Raw genomic sequence first — 16,790 nt, 5'->3', positions numbered from 1 at the left:
CAGTCTCTTGTAATTTAAATAGTAAATATTGTCATTAAAACTTTGTACTACTTAGTAACACTTAATCATCTCATTTCTGGTATTCGGGACATTGCTTTACACAAGAATCAGTATTTTATATATAAGTTTTTACAATTTTGATAATGGTTAACTAATTTATTTTAAAGCTCTTCTTTTTAAACTGATAATATTGGTTGCCCCTGAGGAAGGGAAATGCCTGTGTGGAAGGTGGAAGAATTTTCACTGTATGTCCTTTTGTACTTTTTGTACTTTGATAAATGTGAGTGCATAAACTAAAAACAAATAAATAGAATTGTTAACTTTTTAAAGTAAAATAAATGAACAGCTTCTAATTTTTCACTGTCTCCACTCTCCAGGATCACCCCTTCTATGTCATTCTTTGAGGAAAATGAGTTCTCAAGGAGAAAAATCCAAACCCGTTAAACAATCTCTTAAGAAGCCAAAGTTACCAGAAGGTCGTTTTGATGCACCAGAAGATTCTAATTTAGAGAAAGAACCACTGACAAGTGAGTATGGGCATACCTCACAGATACTACGGGTTTGGTTCCAGACCACTGCAGTAAAGCAAATATGGCAGTAAAGCAAGTCAGATAATTTTTTTTTGGCTTTCCCAGTATGTATAAAAGTTATGTTTACACTATACCGCAGTCTATAAAGTATGCAATAGCACTGTGTCTAAAAAAACAATATATGTACCTTAATTTAAAAATACTTTATTGCTAGAAAATACTAACCATCATCTGAGCTTTCAGTGAGTCATAATGTTTTTCTGGTGGAGGGACTTGCCTCAGTGTTAATGGCTGCCAACTGATCAGGATGGTGCTTGATACAACAATTTCTTAAAATAGGACAACAATGAAGTTGTTTACTCCTTTCATGAAAGATTTCTCTGTAGCATGAGATGCTGTTTGGTAGCATTTTACCCACAGTGGAACATCTTTAAAAATTGGGGTCAGTCCTCTCAAACCCTGCCACTTCTTTATCAACTAAGTTTGTATAATATTCTATACCCTTTGTTGTCATTTGAACAGTCTTCCCAGTATCTTAAACAGGAGTAGATTCCATCTCAAGAAACCACTGTCTTTGCTTGTCCTTAAGAAGCAACTGCTCAACTGTTGAAGTTTTATCAAGAGATGGCGGCAGTTCAGTCCCATCTTCAGGCTCCACTTCTAATGCTACTTCTCTTGCGGTTTCCACATCTGCAGTTGCTTCCACCACTGAAGTCTTGAACCCCTCAAAGTCATCCATGAGGGCTGGAACCAACTTCTTCCAAACTCCTTTTAATGTTATTTTGACCTCTTCCCATGAATCACACATGTTCTTCATGGCATCAAAATGGTGAATCCTTTCCAGAAGGTTTTCAATTTACTTTGTCTGAATCCATCAGAACAATCATCACCTATGGCAGCTACAGCCTTACAAAAACGTATTCCTTAAATAATAAGACTTGAAAGAGGATTGACTCCTTGATCCACGAGCTGCAGAATGGATGCTGTGTTAGCAGACATGAAAACAACATTAATCTCATTGACCATCTCCATCAGAGCTCTTGGGGGACCAGGTGCATTGTCAATGAGCCGTCATATTTTGAAAGGAATCTTTTTTTCTGAGCTGTAGGTCTCATCAGCGGGCTTACGATATTCAGTAAACCGTTGTGTTGTGAACAGATGTGCTGTCATCCAGGCTTTGTTGTTCCACTCATGGAGCGTGGGCAGAGTAGATGTAGCTAATTCTTAAGTGCCCTAGGATTTAGGGAATGAACACTGGCTTCAACGTGAAGTCACCAGTTACATTAGCCCCTAATAGGAGAGTTAGCCTGTTCTTTGAAGCTTTGGAGCCAGGCGTTGACTTCTCCTCTCTAGCCATGAGTCTTTTTTCCAACAGAAGGCTGTTTCGTCCACATTGAAATCTGTTGTTCACTGTAGCCACCTTCATTACTGATCTCAGCTGGATCTGGATAACTTGCCGCAGCTTCTACGTCAGCACCTGCTGCTTCACCTTGCACTTTGATGTTAGGGAGATGTCTTCTTTCTCCGTATCAGCAATAAGTCTGTTTGCTTTCTTATCATTTGTGCGTTCACTGAAGTAGCACTTTTCATTTCCTTCAAGAACTTTTCCTTTGCCTGCACAATTTGGCTAACTGTTTGTTGCAAGAGGCCTACCTTTTGGCCTATCTCGGCTTTCAACGTGCCTTCCACATTAAGTTTAATCATGTGGAGCCTTGATTTAAAGTGAGAAACTTGTGACTCTTCCTTTCACTTGAACAGTTAGAAGCCATTGTAGGGATATTAATTGGCCTAATTTCGGTATTGTTTTTCCCAGGAAGCGGGGAGGTCCAAAGAAGGGGAAAGACAAGGGAACAGCTGTTCAGTGGAGCAGTCAGAGCACATGCAACATTTATCAGTTAACTATTTTATATGGTATGTTTTCTGGTGCTCCGAAACAACTCTAATAGTAATAGCAAAGATCACTGATCACAGAGCACCGTAACGAATGTAATAATAGTGACAAAGTTTGAAATATTGTGAGAATTACCAAGATATGACACAGAAACACAAAGTGAGCAAAGTGCTATTTGGAAAAATGGCACCAGTAGACTTGCTCATAGTAGGGATGCCACAATTTGTAAAAAAAAAAAAAGCAGTATCTGTGAAGCATAATAAAATGAAGTATGCTGGTATAGTAAAGCTTCTCTTAATTTTTGAAGTATCAAAAAAGTATTTTAGTTATTGAGAAAAAAGAATGAAAGAAACATGTTATTGTTTATAGTTTTTTATTAACAATAATAAAGCATATTTCACAATGAATAAATTACCATACTGACCTTCACTATGGTTAGGTTTAGAAAGGATAAGTTCCAAGCCCCTCACAGTGATTGACTGTGTTTGTTTTATTTATTATACCCCTTATTCACATGACAAAGTATATGAATTGAGACCTGTTTCGATGCAAATAACTTGAAAAATCACTTAAGTAGACTTTAACAAATGGTTGTGCAGGTTGCTACTGGCCTACAAGGTACTCAGGTGGGGTACCCCAGGGCAATGATGCTGCTGGGCCTTGGAAAAAAATGGACCTTGGGCCTAAACACTGTATGGAAACCAGGATATTCTTCCTCCTTCTTTTGTCCCTGGTCACTTCTCTTCATTGTTTTCTGTCATCAGACTCCCTTCTAAGTCACTGAGTGGAAGGAACTGCTCCTAGCTGCTACTCAGGTCAATAGAGCGACTAGACAGAAAATACAATTGTTTAGTTCTAATTCCAGATTTCTTTTTTTTTCTTTTAAGATTTATCTATTTATTTGAGAGAGTGAGTATGCACAGGGTGGGGGGTAAGGGGAGGGGAAGGGAGAGGAAGTGAATCTTGAACAGATTCCCTGCTGAGTGCAGAGCTGAGGTGGGGCTAGATCCCAGGACCCTGAGATCACGACCTGAGCCAAAACCAAGAGTTTGTCCCTCAACCAACTGAGCTACCCAGACATCCCTAATTCTAAATTTCTTAAGAACAGAGCTCATTGGCCAAGCTTGGATCGGGTGTCTATTGCTAAATCAGAGTGGCCAGTGGGGTGGGTTACAGGTGAAGGTGGTTATTCTCACCGTTGCCATGTGGTTGTAGAAAGAGAAGGGGAGTTTGGAGAAAGAAGAGGTTTTTTGAGAGTGGTGGGGTAATAGACTAAACATCGTTTTGTATTTAGTATATACAACATTTGGTTCATGTCTTAAATCTCTGTTTTTTAAAGTGCTACTTTATTTTCATTCTATACTCTTTTGTGCCTTTGAATTGTGGAACATGTGCAAGTATTAGCTATTCAAAAAGTATCATTTTAGATAACGTAAATGTAAATATACCAGTTTGAAACCTTGGCAGGGCTGCCCTGCTTATCTCCCGAGAGTTAACCCGTTTATGCAGTGAAGCATCCTAGACAAGAAGATATCAACAGAGAATACAGGGACCTATATCTGGAACTCTTTAGAATATAAAAGCTTTTCTTTTTGTTCATTCAGTTAAGTATTTCAGTTCATAGCACATTACTAAGCCCAGTCTAATAACCAGATCAGTCAGCCAAAATGATGGAGACTTTTAGAAAGCATAATCTAAAGGTAAAATTCTTATTTCATAGTTATAGCCAAGCACAAAAATATAAGAGGAAATTTTTCATTAAAACATCATGCACAAAAGTAGCAATCCCAGAAGTAAACCCTCACATATATGTTCAATTGGCTTTTGAGAAGGTTGCCAAGATCATTTAGTAGGGAAAAGACAGTCTTTTCTATATGTGGTGCTGAGAAAACTGGATATCCACATGCAAAAGAATGAAATTGTACCCTCACCTTACACCATATATAAAAATTAACTCTAAATATGTCAAAAACCTAAAATTAAGAGATAAAACTATAAAATTCTTAAATGAAAACATTGGGAAAAATCTTCCTTGATACTGATTTTGACAGCAGTTTCATGGTTATGACACCAAAAGCATAGACAGCAAACACAAAAATATATAGGTGGGACATTATCAAAATTAATAAATTTTGGACATCAAAGGACATTATCAAGAAAGTGAAAAGAAAACCTATGGAATGGTGGAAAATATTTGTAGGTCATGTATCTGACAAAGAATATCGAGAGTATATAGAAAACTACAACCCCACAAAAACAACTCAATTCAACAACGGACAAACGACTTGAATATGCATTTCTCCAAAGATCGACAAATGACTAACAAGCACTTGAGAAGGTGCTCAAGATCACATTCCTTACAAATCAAAACCACAGTGAGATACCACTTCACACCAACTAGGATGGCTACAATTTAAGAAAAACCAGAAAACAAGTGATGGCAACAATGTGGAGAAATTGGAACCATCCCGTGTTTCTGGTGGGAATGTAAAATGATGCAACTACTATGGGAAACAGTTCGGCAATTTCTCAAAAAAGTTAGATATAGAACCCAGCCGTTCTACCTCTAGGTATATATCCAAAAGAATTGAACAGATATCTGTATACCTATGTTCATCGCAGCTTTAAGAAACAACTCAGATGTCCGTTGACAGATAAATGGATAAACAAAATGTGGTACGTGGAATACTATTCAGTCATAAAAAGGAATGGCATTTTGATTGTGCTGCAATATGGATGGACCTCGAAAACATTATACTTAATGAAATAAGCTAGGCACGGACAAATATATGATTCCACTTAAATTATGTGCCTAGAGTAGGCAAATTCATAGAGATAAGGTAGAATGAGGTTATCAAGGTCTAGAGGAAAGGAGAAAAGGGAAAGTTTTTGTTTAATGGGTACAGAGTTTATATTGAGGATAATGAAAAACTTTTGGGTATAGATAGTGTGATGGTTATAGACCATTGAGAATTCAGTTAATGCCACTGAATTGTATACTTACAAATGGTTAAAGTGATAAATATTATATATATTAAATACAATAAAAAAGAAAGTACATTTCAAAAGGTAATCATCTATTTGACACAATGCTAGGTATTCATCGTTAACTTTTGAGTTGCTGAAATTTATGTTGAACATAGTAGCATCTCTTAGAAGCTGGTCTAGTAAACATCACCAAATCCAGCAAATGCTTTTTTTCAGTCCTCATTCTATAGGAACGTCTACAGGCTTTGGCATTGTTAACACTGCTTCTGGAAATTTCCTGTCTTGGTTTTGGTTATCGTTTGTCCAGTTCCTCCTCCTGTTTCTTGAACTATTTCTCTCTGAACTCTTTTTTAAGCTCTTCTACCGCAGAGATTCAGAAATCTGGGTATAGTTCTTCGCTCCTGCTTCTCTTCCTGTGTCCTGGCTCCTGGTTTTGTTGATAACCACCTTAACATTTGTCAAACTCATCTCCTCTTATCCATCCTACCAGTAAAGCCCAAATTCAAGCATCTGTGGTTCTGTTGGTCTGTCTTCTTCGTTTCCTTCCTTCCGGGCTTGTCTCCCTGCCTCTGGTACATACGTCATTCTAAGAAAAGTGTATAAGTTGTCCCTTTGCAGAAAGTAGACTTCATTATTAAGATAATAAAAGGAAGATTGTTTGCAGCTGAGCACCCTGTTTGATGCAAGGATGAGTAAGGAAAATGAGATACAAAAATAACTGAACAGGACGTTGTGTGATAACTGGCATAAGAGATATGCAAAAAAAGTTCGGAAGAAAAGTAGAGAAAAGATAACATTTGTGCTGGGGTTTAAAGGCACAATAAAATCTTAAGTAGTTAAGGAATGGTGGGGAGATGTTTCAAAAAAGAGAAAGGTGTGGTCGGAGAGATAGAGGCTAGGGAACATGATACCTGCGAGAGCCGGCCAGTGGGCCTGTTTGGCTGCAGGTTAGAGCACATAGTGGATTAATGGCATCTAGAGCTAGAGAGGTAGGTATGACTCCAATCTGGGAGGGCCTGAAGTACCAGGTTACAGCACATGGGCTTTATGCAGTGGACAGTGAGGAAACTGAATGGTTTTGAATGGAGATTATTTTAATCAGCTTTACTGTAATACAGTGCATATATTAAATTCACCCGTTTGAAGTAAACAGCTTGATTAATTTTAACAGTGTTTATAGTCATGTAACCAACACAAAGTATACAACAGTTCCATCCCACAAGGAGTCCCTAGTGCCTCTTTATAATTAGTCTCATTTCCCCATACCCCTGGCAACCATGAATCTGTTCTCTGTCACTATAATTTTGCCTTTCCTAGGATTTTATATAAATGAAATCATACAGTACATAGTCTTTTGTGTCTGGCTTCTTTCACTTAATGTAATGTGGAGGAGGGATTCTGTTGTAGAAAGATTAATTCATCCTTCTATGCAGATGAGGCTGAAGTCATGAGAGTCAGAAAACAGATGAGTTAGAAAACTCTTACATTAGTCTAGAATGTGACTCGGCATGACTCAGAGTGGTACTAGAGAGAGTAAAAGGTTTCAGAAAACTGCAGGTCATAATGAGGGTGAAAATTAGGTTAAAGAAACATGAGGGAAAAGACTCCATAGACGGTTGCAGTCAGAAAGAAGAAAGCTGAAGAGTGTGGGACTTGGAGAAGGAACATATTCAGGAGATAATGAAATCAAAGCAGATGGTGCAAGTGGACGTGAGGATCACTAGGAAAGAGGACCAAGGAGCTCTGTGTCCCCAGTATGTGAGGTTACTGATGTGGGTGTTAGTAGGAGGGATAATGGGGAGAGGCGAAGCTGTGAACCAAGTATTGATCCTATCCAGGAAGATAGAAGCGTCTTTATTACCGGACTGGAGAGAAGTGTTGGGCAAGTGAATGGTGTGGGACTCAAAAGAGGAAAGGCCATAGAGGTTTGGTGGGAGAATGGGAAGCTGGAAGTAGCAGTGAGGCACAGGGATATCTTGACCCCTTCTTCCCTAGTGCTGTGGGCTGAATTGTCTCCCCGAAATCCATTTTCAAAGCCCACCCCCAAAGGGGTGGTATTTGGAGATGGGGCCTTTGAGAGATAATTAGGTTTAAATGAATCATGACACTGGGGCCCCATGATGGAATTCGTGCCCTCATAATAGGAGACACTAGAGAGCTCACGATCTTTCTCTCCCTGCCTTGTGAGGACACAGTGAGAAGGGGCCATCTGCAAGCCAGGGAGAGGCTCCACCAGAACCCAGACATGCTGGCACCCTGATCTCAGACTTGTAGCCTCCAGAACTGTAAGAAAGTTAACTTCTGTTGTTGAAGCCACTCAGTCTGTGGTAGTTTGTTAACGGCGGCCCAAGCTGACTAAGATACTCGGTGAGCCCCAGAAATATGGGAGACAGAAGAGCTTCCCGTAGAGGCTTTTGGAGGAAGTCCCAGGACGGAGTTCTTTAAAAAACAGAATGATGGGTGGGGAAGAGTTTATTCACAGTGGAGAAAGAAGTTTAAAAATAGGTATATATTTGAACATTTTCAAGGTAAATTCTCTATTTTCTTTCTCCTAGAGAGGGACTACATGATTTTGGTGATATTCATTTAGTTTTCTAAAGAGACACAGCTTAAGAATTGGGGTTCTTTCTAATAGCTCATTCCTCTCCTGCTCTTCCCATATACAGAGCAATAGTTTATGGGCTGAGAACAAGACTGCAACTGGAATGTCTGAAATCAAACTCCGTTTTACCACAGTAGTAGCGGTGTGACCAGGGGTACCTTTCTGAACCTCTTTGTGCCTCATTTTCCTCATCTATAAAATGGAGGCAATAATTGTTCCTGTCCCATAGGATTATCATGAGAACAAAATGAGTTACTATGAATAAAGTGCTCAAAAGTGGGCCCGACTCAAGATGGGTGGTCCTATTATGAACACAGAGTATTAATAGTAACATCTGTTATGTCCATAAATGCCAGTATCAGCTAACCATTTGCTGAAGCCAAAACCCTATGATGAAGGGCAAGAGTACTCATAGCTAAAATTAATTGAACATTCTTATGTACCCAGCACTGAGCTAGGTCCTTTCCATGCATTTCTTTGTTTAATTCTCAACAGACTAAATCAGGTACGATTGTTGTGTCCATTTTACTGATAACAAAACTGAGGCATTGAGCCAAAGTACTCTTGTTTCAAGACCTTTCAAACCTTATGGATTTGTACTTTATATTCCCTGCATTCCTTTCCTTCTCTTACAGTCCATCAGCATATATGCAGCTCACTCCCCACATTGGGGCCTGAGAACATTCTAAGTAATTAATGTAGGTAATAAAGTTCATTGAATATGACAATTGTATCCTAAAGTGTTTTCTCAAACTTGGGAAAAAGAACCACATTTACAGTTCATTTAAAAGATTGCGCCGTCAGTGGAATCTGCTGTAACCCTGTCTTCAAAATTGGCCAAAATGCCTTTCTTGTCTCTGTTGACTACTGTTTTTGCATCTTCCGTCTTTCTTTAGAATTTCCAGATGATATTAATCCTGATACCAAAGAAAAAGGTGGTCCCAGAGGCCCAGAACCTACCCGATACGGAGACTGGGAACGAAAAGGACGCTGTATTGATTTTTAAGACACATATTATTAACTTCAGTATCTTTTTCTGAATATGTACACCAGAATTTATTTCCAGTTGTTTTCTTTCTGTATATCCTTTAAGTCATTTAATTTCTATAATGTGTTTAAAAGCATAAATAATGCCTTGAAAGAAAATATGCTGCTATAAATCAAGAAAGGGGAAATAGTTCTACATTAGCACATTAATTTTCATTTAAATATATTGGAGTATATACATGATTAGAGCTGCAAACTCATTTCATCACATTTCAGTTTAAATTAATCAGCTGCTTATAAAATGCAAATGTAAATAAAACAAGTTTTAATGATTTTTGTTGCCACATGCTAGGTAATGGTGACTTTTTAAATGTGAGTTAAGTAATACATTATAGTTTGATAAGGTCTCAGTAACAACAGAAAATCTAACTCCAGAGCCAGATTACTTGGGTTCAAATCCCGGCTCTGCTACTTATTGTCCATGTGATCTTGAATAATTTATTTAACTTTTCTACACCTCAGTTATCTTCATGTGCAAATTGGAGTTAATACTAGTTTTACCTTCTAGGGTAGTGAGAAAATATTTAAATGAGTAAGTACAGGTAAACTACTTGGAACAGTGCGTAGCACATAGCTCTCAGTGTGTTAGCTATCCTTCAATCTTAAAGGTATTTTTCCAAGTCTCTAGGCTTTCTGTGGGGAAATAGTAAGAAACCGAGTTTGAAATAGTTGAACTGAAATTGTTTTATATGAATATAGCATTAAAAAATCATTAGTTGGAAAATTCGTGATTTTTTGCATGGATGAACTGAGCTGAAATATATGCTAGTTTGTTAAACATAAAATTTAGATACAGAGGGTCAATATGAGGAAAGCAGGGGATGAAATGGACCAGCTTAGTCAGTTTTGGCCTTTGGATAACTGGGTCAGGAAAAGTCATGTCCAGTTTACAGATGTGGAAGGAAGAATGGAAGCTGCTGGGCTTGCCTAAGGCATCCTGTGCTGTCCTCTGGCCTTACTCAGTCCCAGAGACTGGACCTTCAGCCCCCAGGCTACACTTAAGTTACTTAGGAGCAAAGGGTTTGCAGGGTCTGTAGAAGACAGTGCCGCAGGCTGATAATGCTGTGATATGACTTGTAAATGCGATGTTATTTGAGAAGATTGTAGAAGATTTATACAAGACAATACACTTTCTTAAAAGTGTATTCTTCTCCGAAACAAACTAAGTAGTGTGGTAATTGTGCCTAGTCATTCAGTCTTTGTATCGGTTCTCTCTCTGTCAACATTTGTTCTTCTCATGGCAGTTACTGGGTTTGCTGCTGAGTGATAACCATATTCCTTTAAAAACAGTCTGTAATTTAGTCATCCTTCAGTTAGCCTACATTAGTGAAAGTTTTTATTAGGTTAACATTCCAGAAGTACTATGTGAAATTATTTTGTATAGTTTTGCCTGTGTTTGTGGTATGTGATATAGGAGAGACAACTTAAATACTTCAAAAACTAGTATGAAATATGTAACAACCAAAATGTTGTATTAAGATAATAGAATCCTGGAGGCGCCTGGGAGGCTCAGTCGTTAAGTGTCTGCCTTCAGCTCAGGGTGTGGTACCGGCGTCCTGGGACCAAGCCGCACATCAGGCTCGTACACTGGGAGCCTGCTTCTTCCTTTCCCACTCCCCCTGCTTGTGTTCCCTCTCTCACTGGCTGTCTCTCTCTGTCAAATAAATGAAATCTTAAAAAAAAAAAAAAAAAAAAATAATCCTTAACCTCTGTTAATAGTAACATGTTTCATGACAGCCATCAAATACATAGGTACAATTTGGTGTCATAAAAACATTTGTGATTTTTATGTCCAAAAGATGATGTAGCAGCAGTGGAAATGCATCACTCACATCTCCTCCTGTGGGCAGCAGAGGTGATTGAGAACCCCAGCTGCTGCCCCATGGGATCCACCTCTGTTCCTGGTGAAGCTACACTTCCCGCAGGCTGTTCCCAGCCAATGAATGAGTATGGTGGCCCACTCCCCTGATGGATGACATTGGCTCAAGGACTCCCCATTAGCCTGCCCAATACTTTCTTCAGACTGTGCTGCTGTCTAAGACTCTTCCTGCCCGAGTCGTCTTTCCTTCTCTCTCCCCTTCACAGGTGTCAGACTCTGCCTACTTTTCCCCTTTATAATTCAAAACATTTCCCCAGTAAATCTCCTTTACAATTAATCCCATCTTATCATTTGTTTCTCAGAGAACCCAAACTAATGTGTAGTTTTAAAAGAACAGCTTATAAAAGAACAACTTATAGACAGGTTTTTAGAAAATGCCACAAAGCTTGTGGCTTTTTCTAGTACAGTCATAATCTAACCATTTAAATCTTACATTGCTTGGGAATTTCTGGGAAATTATACGCTGTACATTTATACAGAAGACTTGGACCATGGAACCTTTGTACATTTTAGGTGTTTTGGTGAAATTGAATTATGTCCATCATTTTTCTTATTTTGATGGCAGTTGCTGTGAACTACTATGAGTCAGAATCTACCGTTACCTATTACTAAACTTGAACAACCTAAAGCCATATTCTGCAAATAAATAACAAATGTTCATTGGATGAATAGTATGGCTTACAATGAATAAACTTAGTAACAGTAATTGTTAATGATGTATCAGCAATTTTAATGATACTTTCAGAACAGGGCAGTAATTTTTATAAGTAGAAGAATGGCAGTGGACTGTTAACCAATACTGATTGATCGTTTAGGAAGGAGAGTAAAATGAAGAATTCCTGAGTTCATTCTTGCGTTCAGTTGATTCTTTCTATTTAATCAGTGATTGTTCAGATATTCTGCTAGGCTCTGTGTATTTGGTGACGAATGAAACAGAGCCCTTGCCATCCTGTCATAATGTCTGATGGATTTGATTTACACATGAGAACAATTTCAAATGATAACTGAAGGCTAAATGCATTGCAAGTGACTGTACTTCAACCCAACCAAACCTAAGGGAACTTTCTATGTTTGATGAGGCTATCACTTTCTGAATTTTTGTTACCAGATGACTCTTGAGAGACATAAGTGTTCACCTTTTAAAATCTAAACTGATTCTGTGAGATATGAATCAAGTCAAATATTCATTCTGTGATCAGTTGCGCTCTGACCTTGCCACGTATCAGATTGACGTAGCTACTGACCAAGAAGAGATGGAGTGAACAGAGTGATGTAATGAAGATTCTTGGACCTGTAAAGATTCCTCAAGCCTCTCCTGGCTCCAGAAGAGCATTTTTGGTGGGCCTCCCTCTGTACAACCACTGGAACTGAAGCTGCTTCTTACTTCCCTAAGCCAGGACTGGCTGCTGTGAATGAAATATAAAGAATATTGAATGATCCATGCACAGGAGGGAATATATGAATATTAAGAAATATTTATGATCATTACGTATTTGGTGTTCTGTGTCCTCTGGGGACTTTGTTCTAAGTCTTCCTCCTTGAGATCTTTCATTTGTAGAAACAGATACTGCTTTCCTGACCCGCGCAGACTCTGGCCGGGGTTCCAAAATGTGCTGCTTTTGCATCTCCCTCCTTTTCTTTCTCCCCAGTGGGGGCAAGACTGTGTATTCTGTCTAAACCTACTTCTCTCTTATGATCACCCAAATCTGGATGGAAAATTAAAAAGGTAACTTCTAATATTCAAGGTTTTTAGATAAAGTAACAGAATCTACTCTGTTTCAGGCCTCTTTGGTCTTAAGGCCCTCTTATGCTCTAAAACTCTTTGGAGGTCCCTAAGTTGTTTAGGACCCCGAAGAACTCATGTTTATATGTGTTATATCTATTGATATTTACCATATTAAGAATGAAAACCAAGCAATCTTTTAAATATTTAATTAATTTTAAAAAACTCCCATAATTGGGGCACCTGACTGGCTAAGTTAGTAGAGCATGTGGCTTTTGATCTCAGGGTTGTGAGTTCAAGCCCCAGCTGGGGTGTAGAGATTACTTAAAAATAAAAATCTTAAAATAAAAGATAACCCCATAATAAACCCATTACATGTTAACATAAAATAGCATTTTTTGGCAAAAATAACTAATCTTTCCAAAACAAAAAAAATTAAGAAGAGTGGTATTGTTTCATATTTTTGCAATTCTCTTTTATGTCTAACTTAATAGGAGGCAGCTGTATTCTCATATCCTCTTCTGCATTCAGTCTGTTTTGATACTGTTTTGATTGAGGTGTATTGAAGAAAAAAGCTGGCTTCACACAGATCCGAAGTTAGAAAAGGGAGAATCTCACAGATCCCCTGAACTGGACCACACACTTCCAAGAACTGCTGAGCTAATTTAAGTAGGAAGGAGGGTACTAAATGCAGACACTTTGGAAGGGTGAGCAGAACAGGCTAAACCTCTAAGACCACATTTCAGACCCGCACAACAGCGCTGGCTGGAGAAAGGAGCTGCTGCCTCAAATCCTAGTCGGCTGCATCTCTTCCAGGCAAGAACCCGCCATGGCCACCGCTACGGACCCCTGAGGCCCTGAGGCTGCTGCCAAGCACACTGACAAAATGAAGTCTTGGTAGCATTGTCCCCCTCACCTAACCTATTTCTGCATCATTGTCTTATGTGGGTGGACACTAAAGCCAGATGTCTGTCTACCCTAGTGGAAGATAGGACATGTACTTTCACCGAATTCTGTGTGGGTTTGGGAGGCTCCACACTGGGGAACTCGCCAGATGTAGAGATGGCGTTCAGAAGATTTTGTGCAGATGTTACTTGCTGACCGCTATCATCTGAGAAAACTAGTTGGGAATCAGCTTTATTGGGGCATCAAAGTGTAACATATGTAAAATATAATGTAGACATGTAAAAATAAGGTTTGAATGATCCCTAAAATATGTTAAATATCTATTCCTGCTCATTTGAAGAATGCTTCCATAAAGATTGGACATCTGAGCCTATAATTTCTTTTTATGACAGTTACATAGCCTTGGTTAATGAATATGAACATGAGTTATGTGAAAGTTGCTTAAAATTCAGGAACAGCCCATATTCACTTAAAATACAGTCTAGATATATTTAGGCCCTGCATTTCTAACTTGGTCGTGGCAAGTGGAATCTTGTCTAAAGCCTTGAAACTGCAAGTACTCCTAATTAGCTGTTGCTAGTAAAAAGGAATCATGGACAGATTGAGAAGGGCGTTTTTTGTTGATGCAGGTGTGAGAAGGAGATGAAAAACAAAGGGACTTTTAGAAGCAACTTAGAATATTGGAAGCTGAAAACATGCAAAGGAGAAAACTAGGGAAATGTCTTTGCAGGGTTGTCTTTAGCCCCTTTGGAAAAATCTTATAAACTGAGATGTTACAGACTGGACTGTAACCATTATCTTTTTTAAAGATTTTATTTATTAGAGAGAGAGAGCATGAGTGGGGGGAGAGGTAGAGGGAGAAGCAGACTCTCTGTTGAGCAGGGATCCCGATGTGGGGCTCAATCCCAGGACCCTGAGATCATGACCTGAATGGAAGGCAGATGCTTAACCAATGGAGCCACTGGGCACTCCTGTAACCGTTATCTTAACACACCGTATATTTCCTAGCACAGGTGGTCACTGTATTCAAGTTGGCATCTTCAACTTTAGACATACATAAAGTTTGGATTCTTTTGTTTATCAGAAGAGCTCATATTTTGTCTCATCCCTAAGTCAATGACTCTGGTAGGTCCCTTATTTTTTTTTAAAAAAAGCCTACACAGATTTTATTTTGATAGCATCCTTTCATTTTCTGCTGGTTAGAAATGTCAGAACTTCTGAGTAGATCGTCCCATATCAAATCCAAACCCTTGATTACATGACCCTCCACCATTGTCCATACCTACATACTAAATGTTTCAACTGGGCAGAACAATCTTTTTATTTCCTTATTTTATATAGATAGGTTAATGCTGACTGGAATGCCCCTGCCTTTCTTTACGAACACACATCTTTTCTCTCTTCCTCCAGTCCTTTGCTGGAATGAGGTTGGGTATAAATTACATGAATGAAATGCCCTTCTCTGCTTCAAAAAAAAAAAAAAAAAAAATACGACTCACGTCAGACCTTAATGTTTTTCCGTATAATGAATCCTGACCACCTCTAGTCAAGCCCGTCACTGCGGCAGCTCCTTGTCCCTGTCGCAGAGGTCATGGCTCGACCCTGTGTGAATGTACCCTGATGGTTGTGCTGATTTGGCCTTTGTCCTCTTTTCCAATGTTCTGTTTTTCTGTTCTGTGGGGATTAGAATGCCAAAGAAGGTGAGGGTTCTGAGTGCAATTTCTGCCAATTAACTGCACTTGATGGGATTTGAAAGGGGATGTGAGGCAGGGCCCTCGTCCTGCTGCGAGCTTGTACAGTGGGCAGGCACGGTTGCACAGACTTCGGATCGGCCTGCGGCAGCACTCCAGTGTTTAGTCTCTAGCCTTGTGGAGTCAAGAGGTATCGCAATAGTGACATCCGTGCCTTCCGATTCCTGAGTCACTACCACGTTAGCATATTGTACTGAACAGGTCCCCACCCTTCTCGTTGTGGCTGAGGTGATGGCCGCCCCCTGCCATAGGCCAGTTTGGCCATCTCTTTCTTGAAATTCATCCTGGAAGTTCATTCTAGTCTCTACCTACCCAGCCTTTCCAATGTCATCACTTCAGTACTTTCCTTTTAGAGTAACTAGAGAGGTTTGTTTCCTACAATGAATCCTGACTGTCAAGGTATTTATCTGTGGATAGACCACTTATGTCATGTCCCGTTTTGTTCCTAGATTCGGCACTGCTTTACTTTATGTATCTGGAGCTACTTGACCCCCGCCCACATGCCAGTCCCCACTGCAGGCAACTAACAGGAGTTCCAGAAAGACAAAGAGAAACAGGGTAGAAATTATTAAAGAGTCAATGCAAGACTATTTAGCAGAATCAAAGAATATATTACCAGACTAAAGAGACCCTCCAGTACCATTCCAAGTCATAATGAAATTGTAGACCATCAGGGATAATCAAAAATCTTCCAAAGAAGAGGGAGGGAAATGTCACAAAGGAAAAAACAAATGGTACCAAGTTTTCCACCAGAACACTGGAAAATAGTGAAGCAATCTGATCCAAATTGAAGGTAAAATTTTTTCATTTAGAACTCAGTACAGCCTACCAAGTGTGAGCATGGAACATACATAACCAAGTATGAGAATCAAAATATTTTCAGACAGCAAAGCCCAGGAAAGAAGCTTTACTCTCATATACTACATCTTAGGGAACTGCTGGTGGATGTGCTTCCGCCAAAGAAGGCATAAACAAACAACAAAACAAAAAAACATGGGATCCAGGAAGCAAGAGATTCAACACAAGGGATGCAGTAAAGGAAGATTCCAGGGCACAGCCAAGCAACAACCCGGAGAACAACCAGTCCAGACAAGACTAAGGTGGGAGGTGCATAGAAGGGAGATATGGGAGAGAGAGGGAAATGGAAATGGTGTATTATTTAATTTGCTTGAGCGTTAAAAAAATTATTGATAAGCATCTGAGAAATGTTGGAGAATTTAGGAAACAACAGGAACCTAGAAAACTATGCAAACAAAAAAGGAGACGATTTTTAAATTATTAACCCTAAGAAAAACACAACTTTGTGCAGGAAAGGACATGTACCTACAGTACACTGCCTGGCTCAGCGGATAAGTCAGAACACGTGTAGTTATTACATAATCATAACAATTTTTAAAACGTTATTGATTTGAATTTTTTGAGCGATGACTTAGCTGCGTGGAGAGAAGGGAAGGAAGTGGGCAGAAGATGATA

The 16,790-nt window shown here is 39.1% G+C and overlaps 1 protein-coding gene across 4 annotated transcripts in view; it reads left to right on the top strand.

The window, feature by feature from the left end:
- The window catches only part of SDHAF4 (succinate dehydrogenase complex assembly factor 4), a 71,002-nt gene that overhangs the window by 12,185 nt on the left and 42,027 nt on the right, over window positions 1-16,790 (top strand). For 3 of the 4 annotated variants that reach the window (XR_015722253.1, XR_015722252.1, XR_015722251.1), the window contains exon 2: window positions 378-527. Coding sequence is in view for 1 of the 4 variants with exons in the window: in XM_045803351.2 (XP_045659307.1) it covers window positions 378-527; window positions 8,908-9,017 (260 nt within the window). In the remaining 3 variants the exon portion in view is untranslated. Of the gene's footprint in view, window positions 1-377; window positions 528-8,907; window positions 10,758-16,790 lie in introns of those variants that run through there. The other variant, XM_045803351.2, reaches the window with a different exon arrangement.

This window comes from Ursus americanus, chromosome 29 (genome assembly GCF_024610735.1).
Source record: "Ursus americanus isolate L20-20 chromosome 29, mUrsAme1.1.p, whole genome shotgun sequence".
Lineage (NCBI taxonomy): Eukaryota > Metazoa > Chordata > Mammalia > Carnivora > Ursidae > Ursus > Ursus americanus.
The sequence above is the reverse complement of the archived record's forward strand: the minus strand, read 5'-3'. Positions and strand labels throughout refer to the sequence as shown.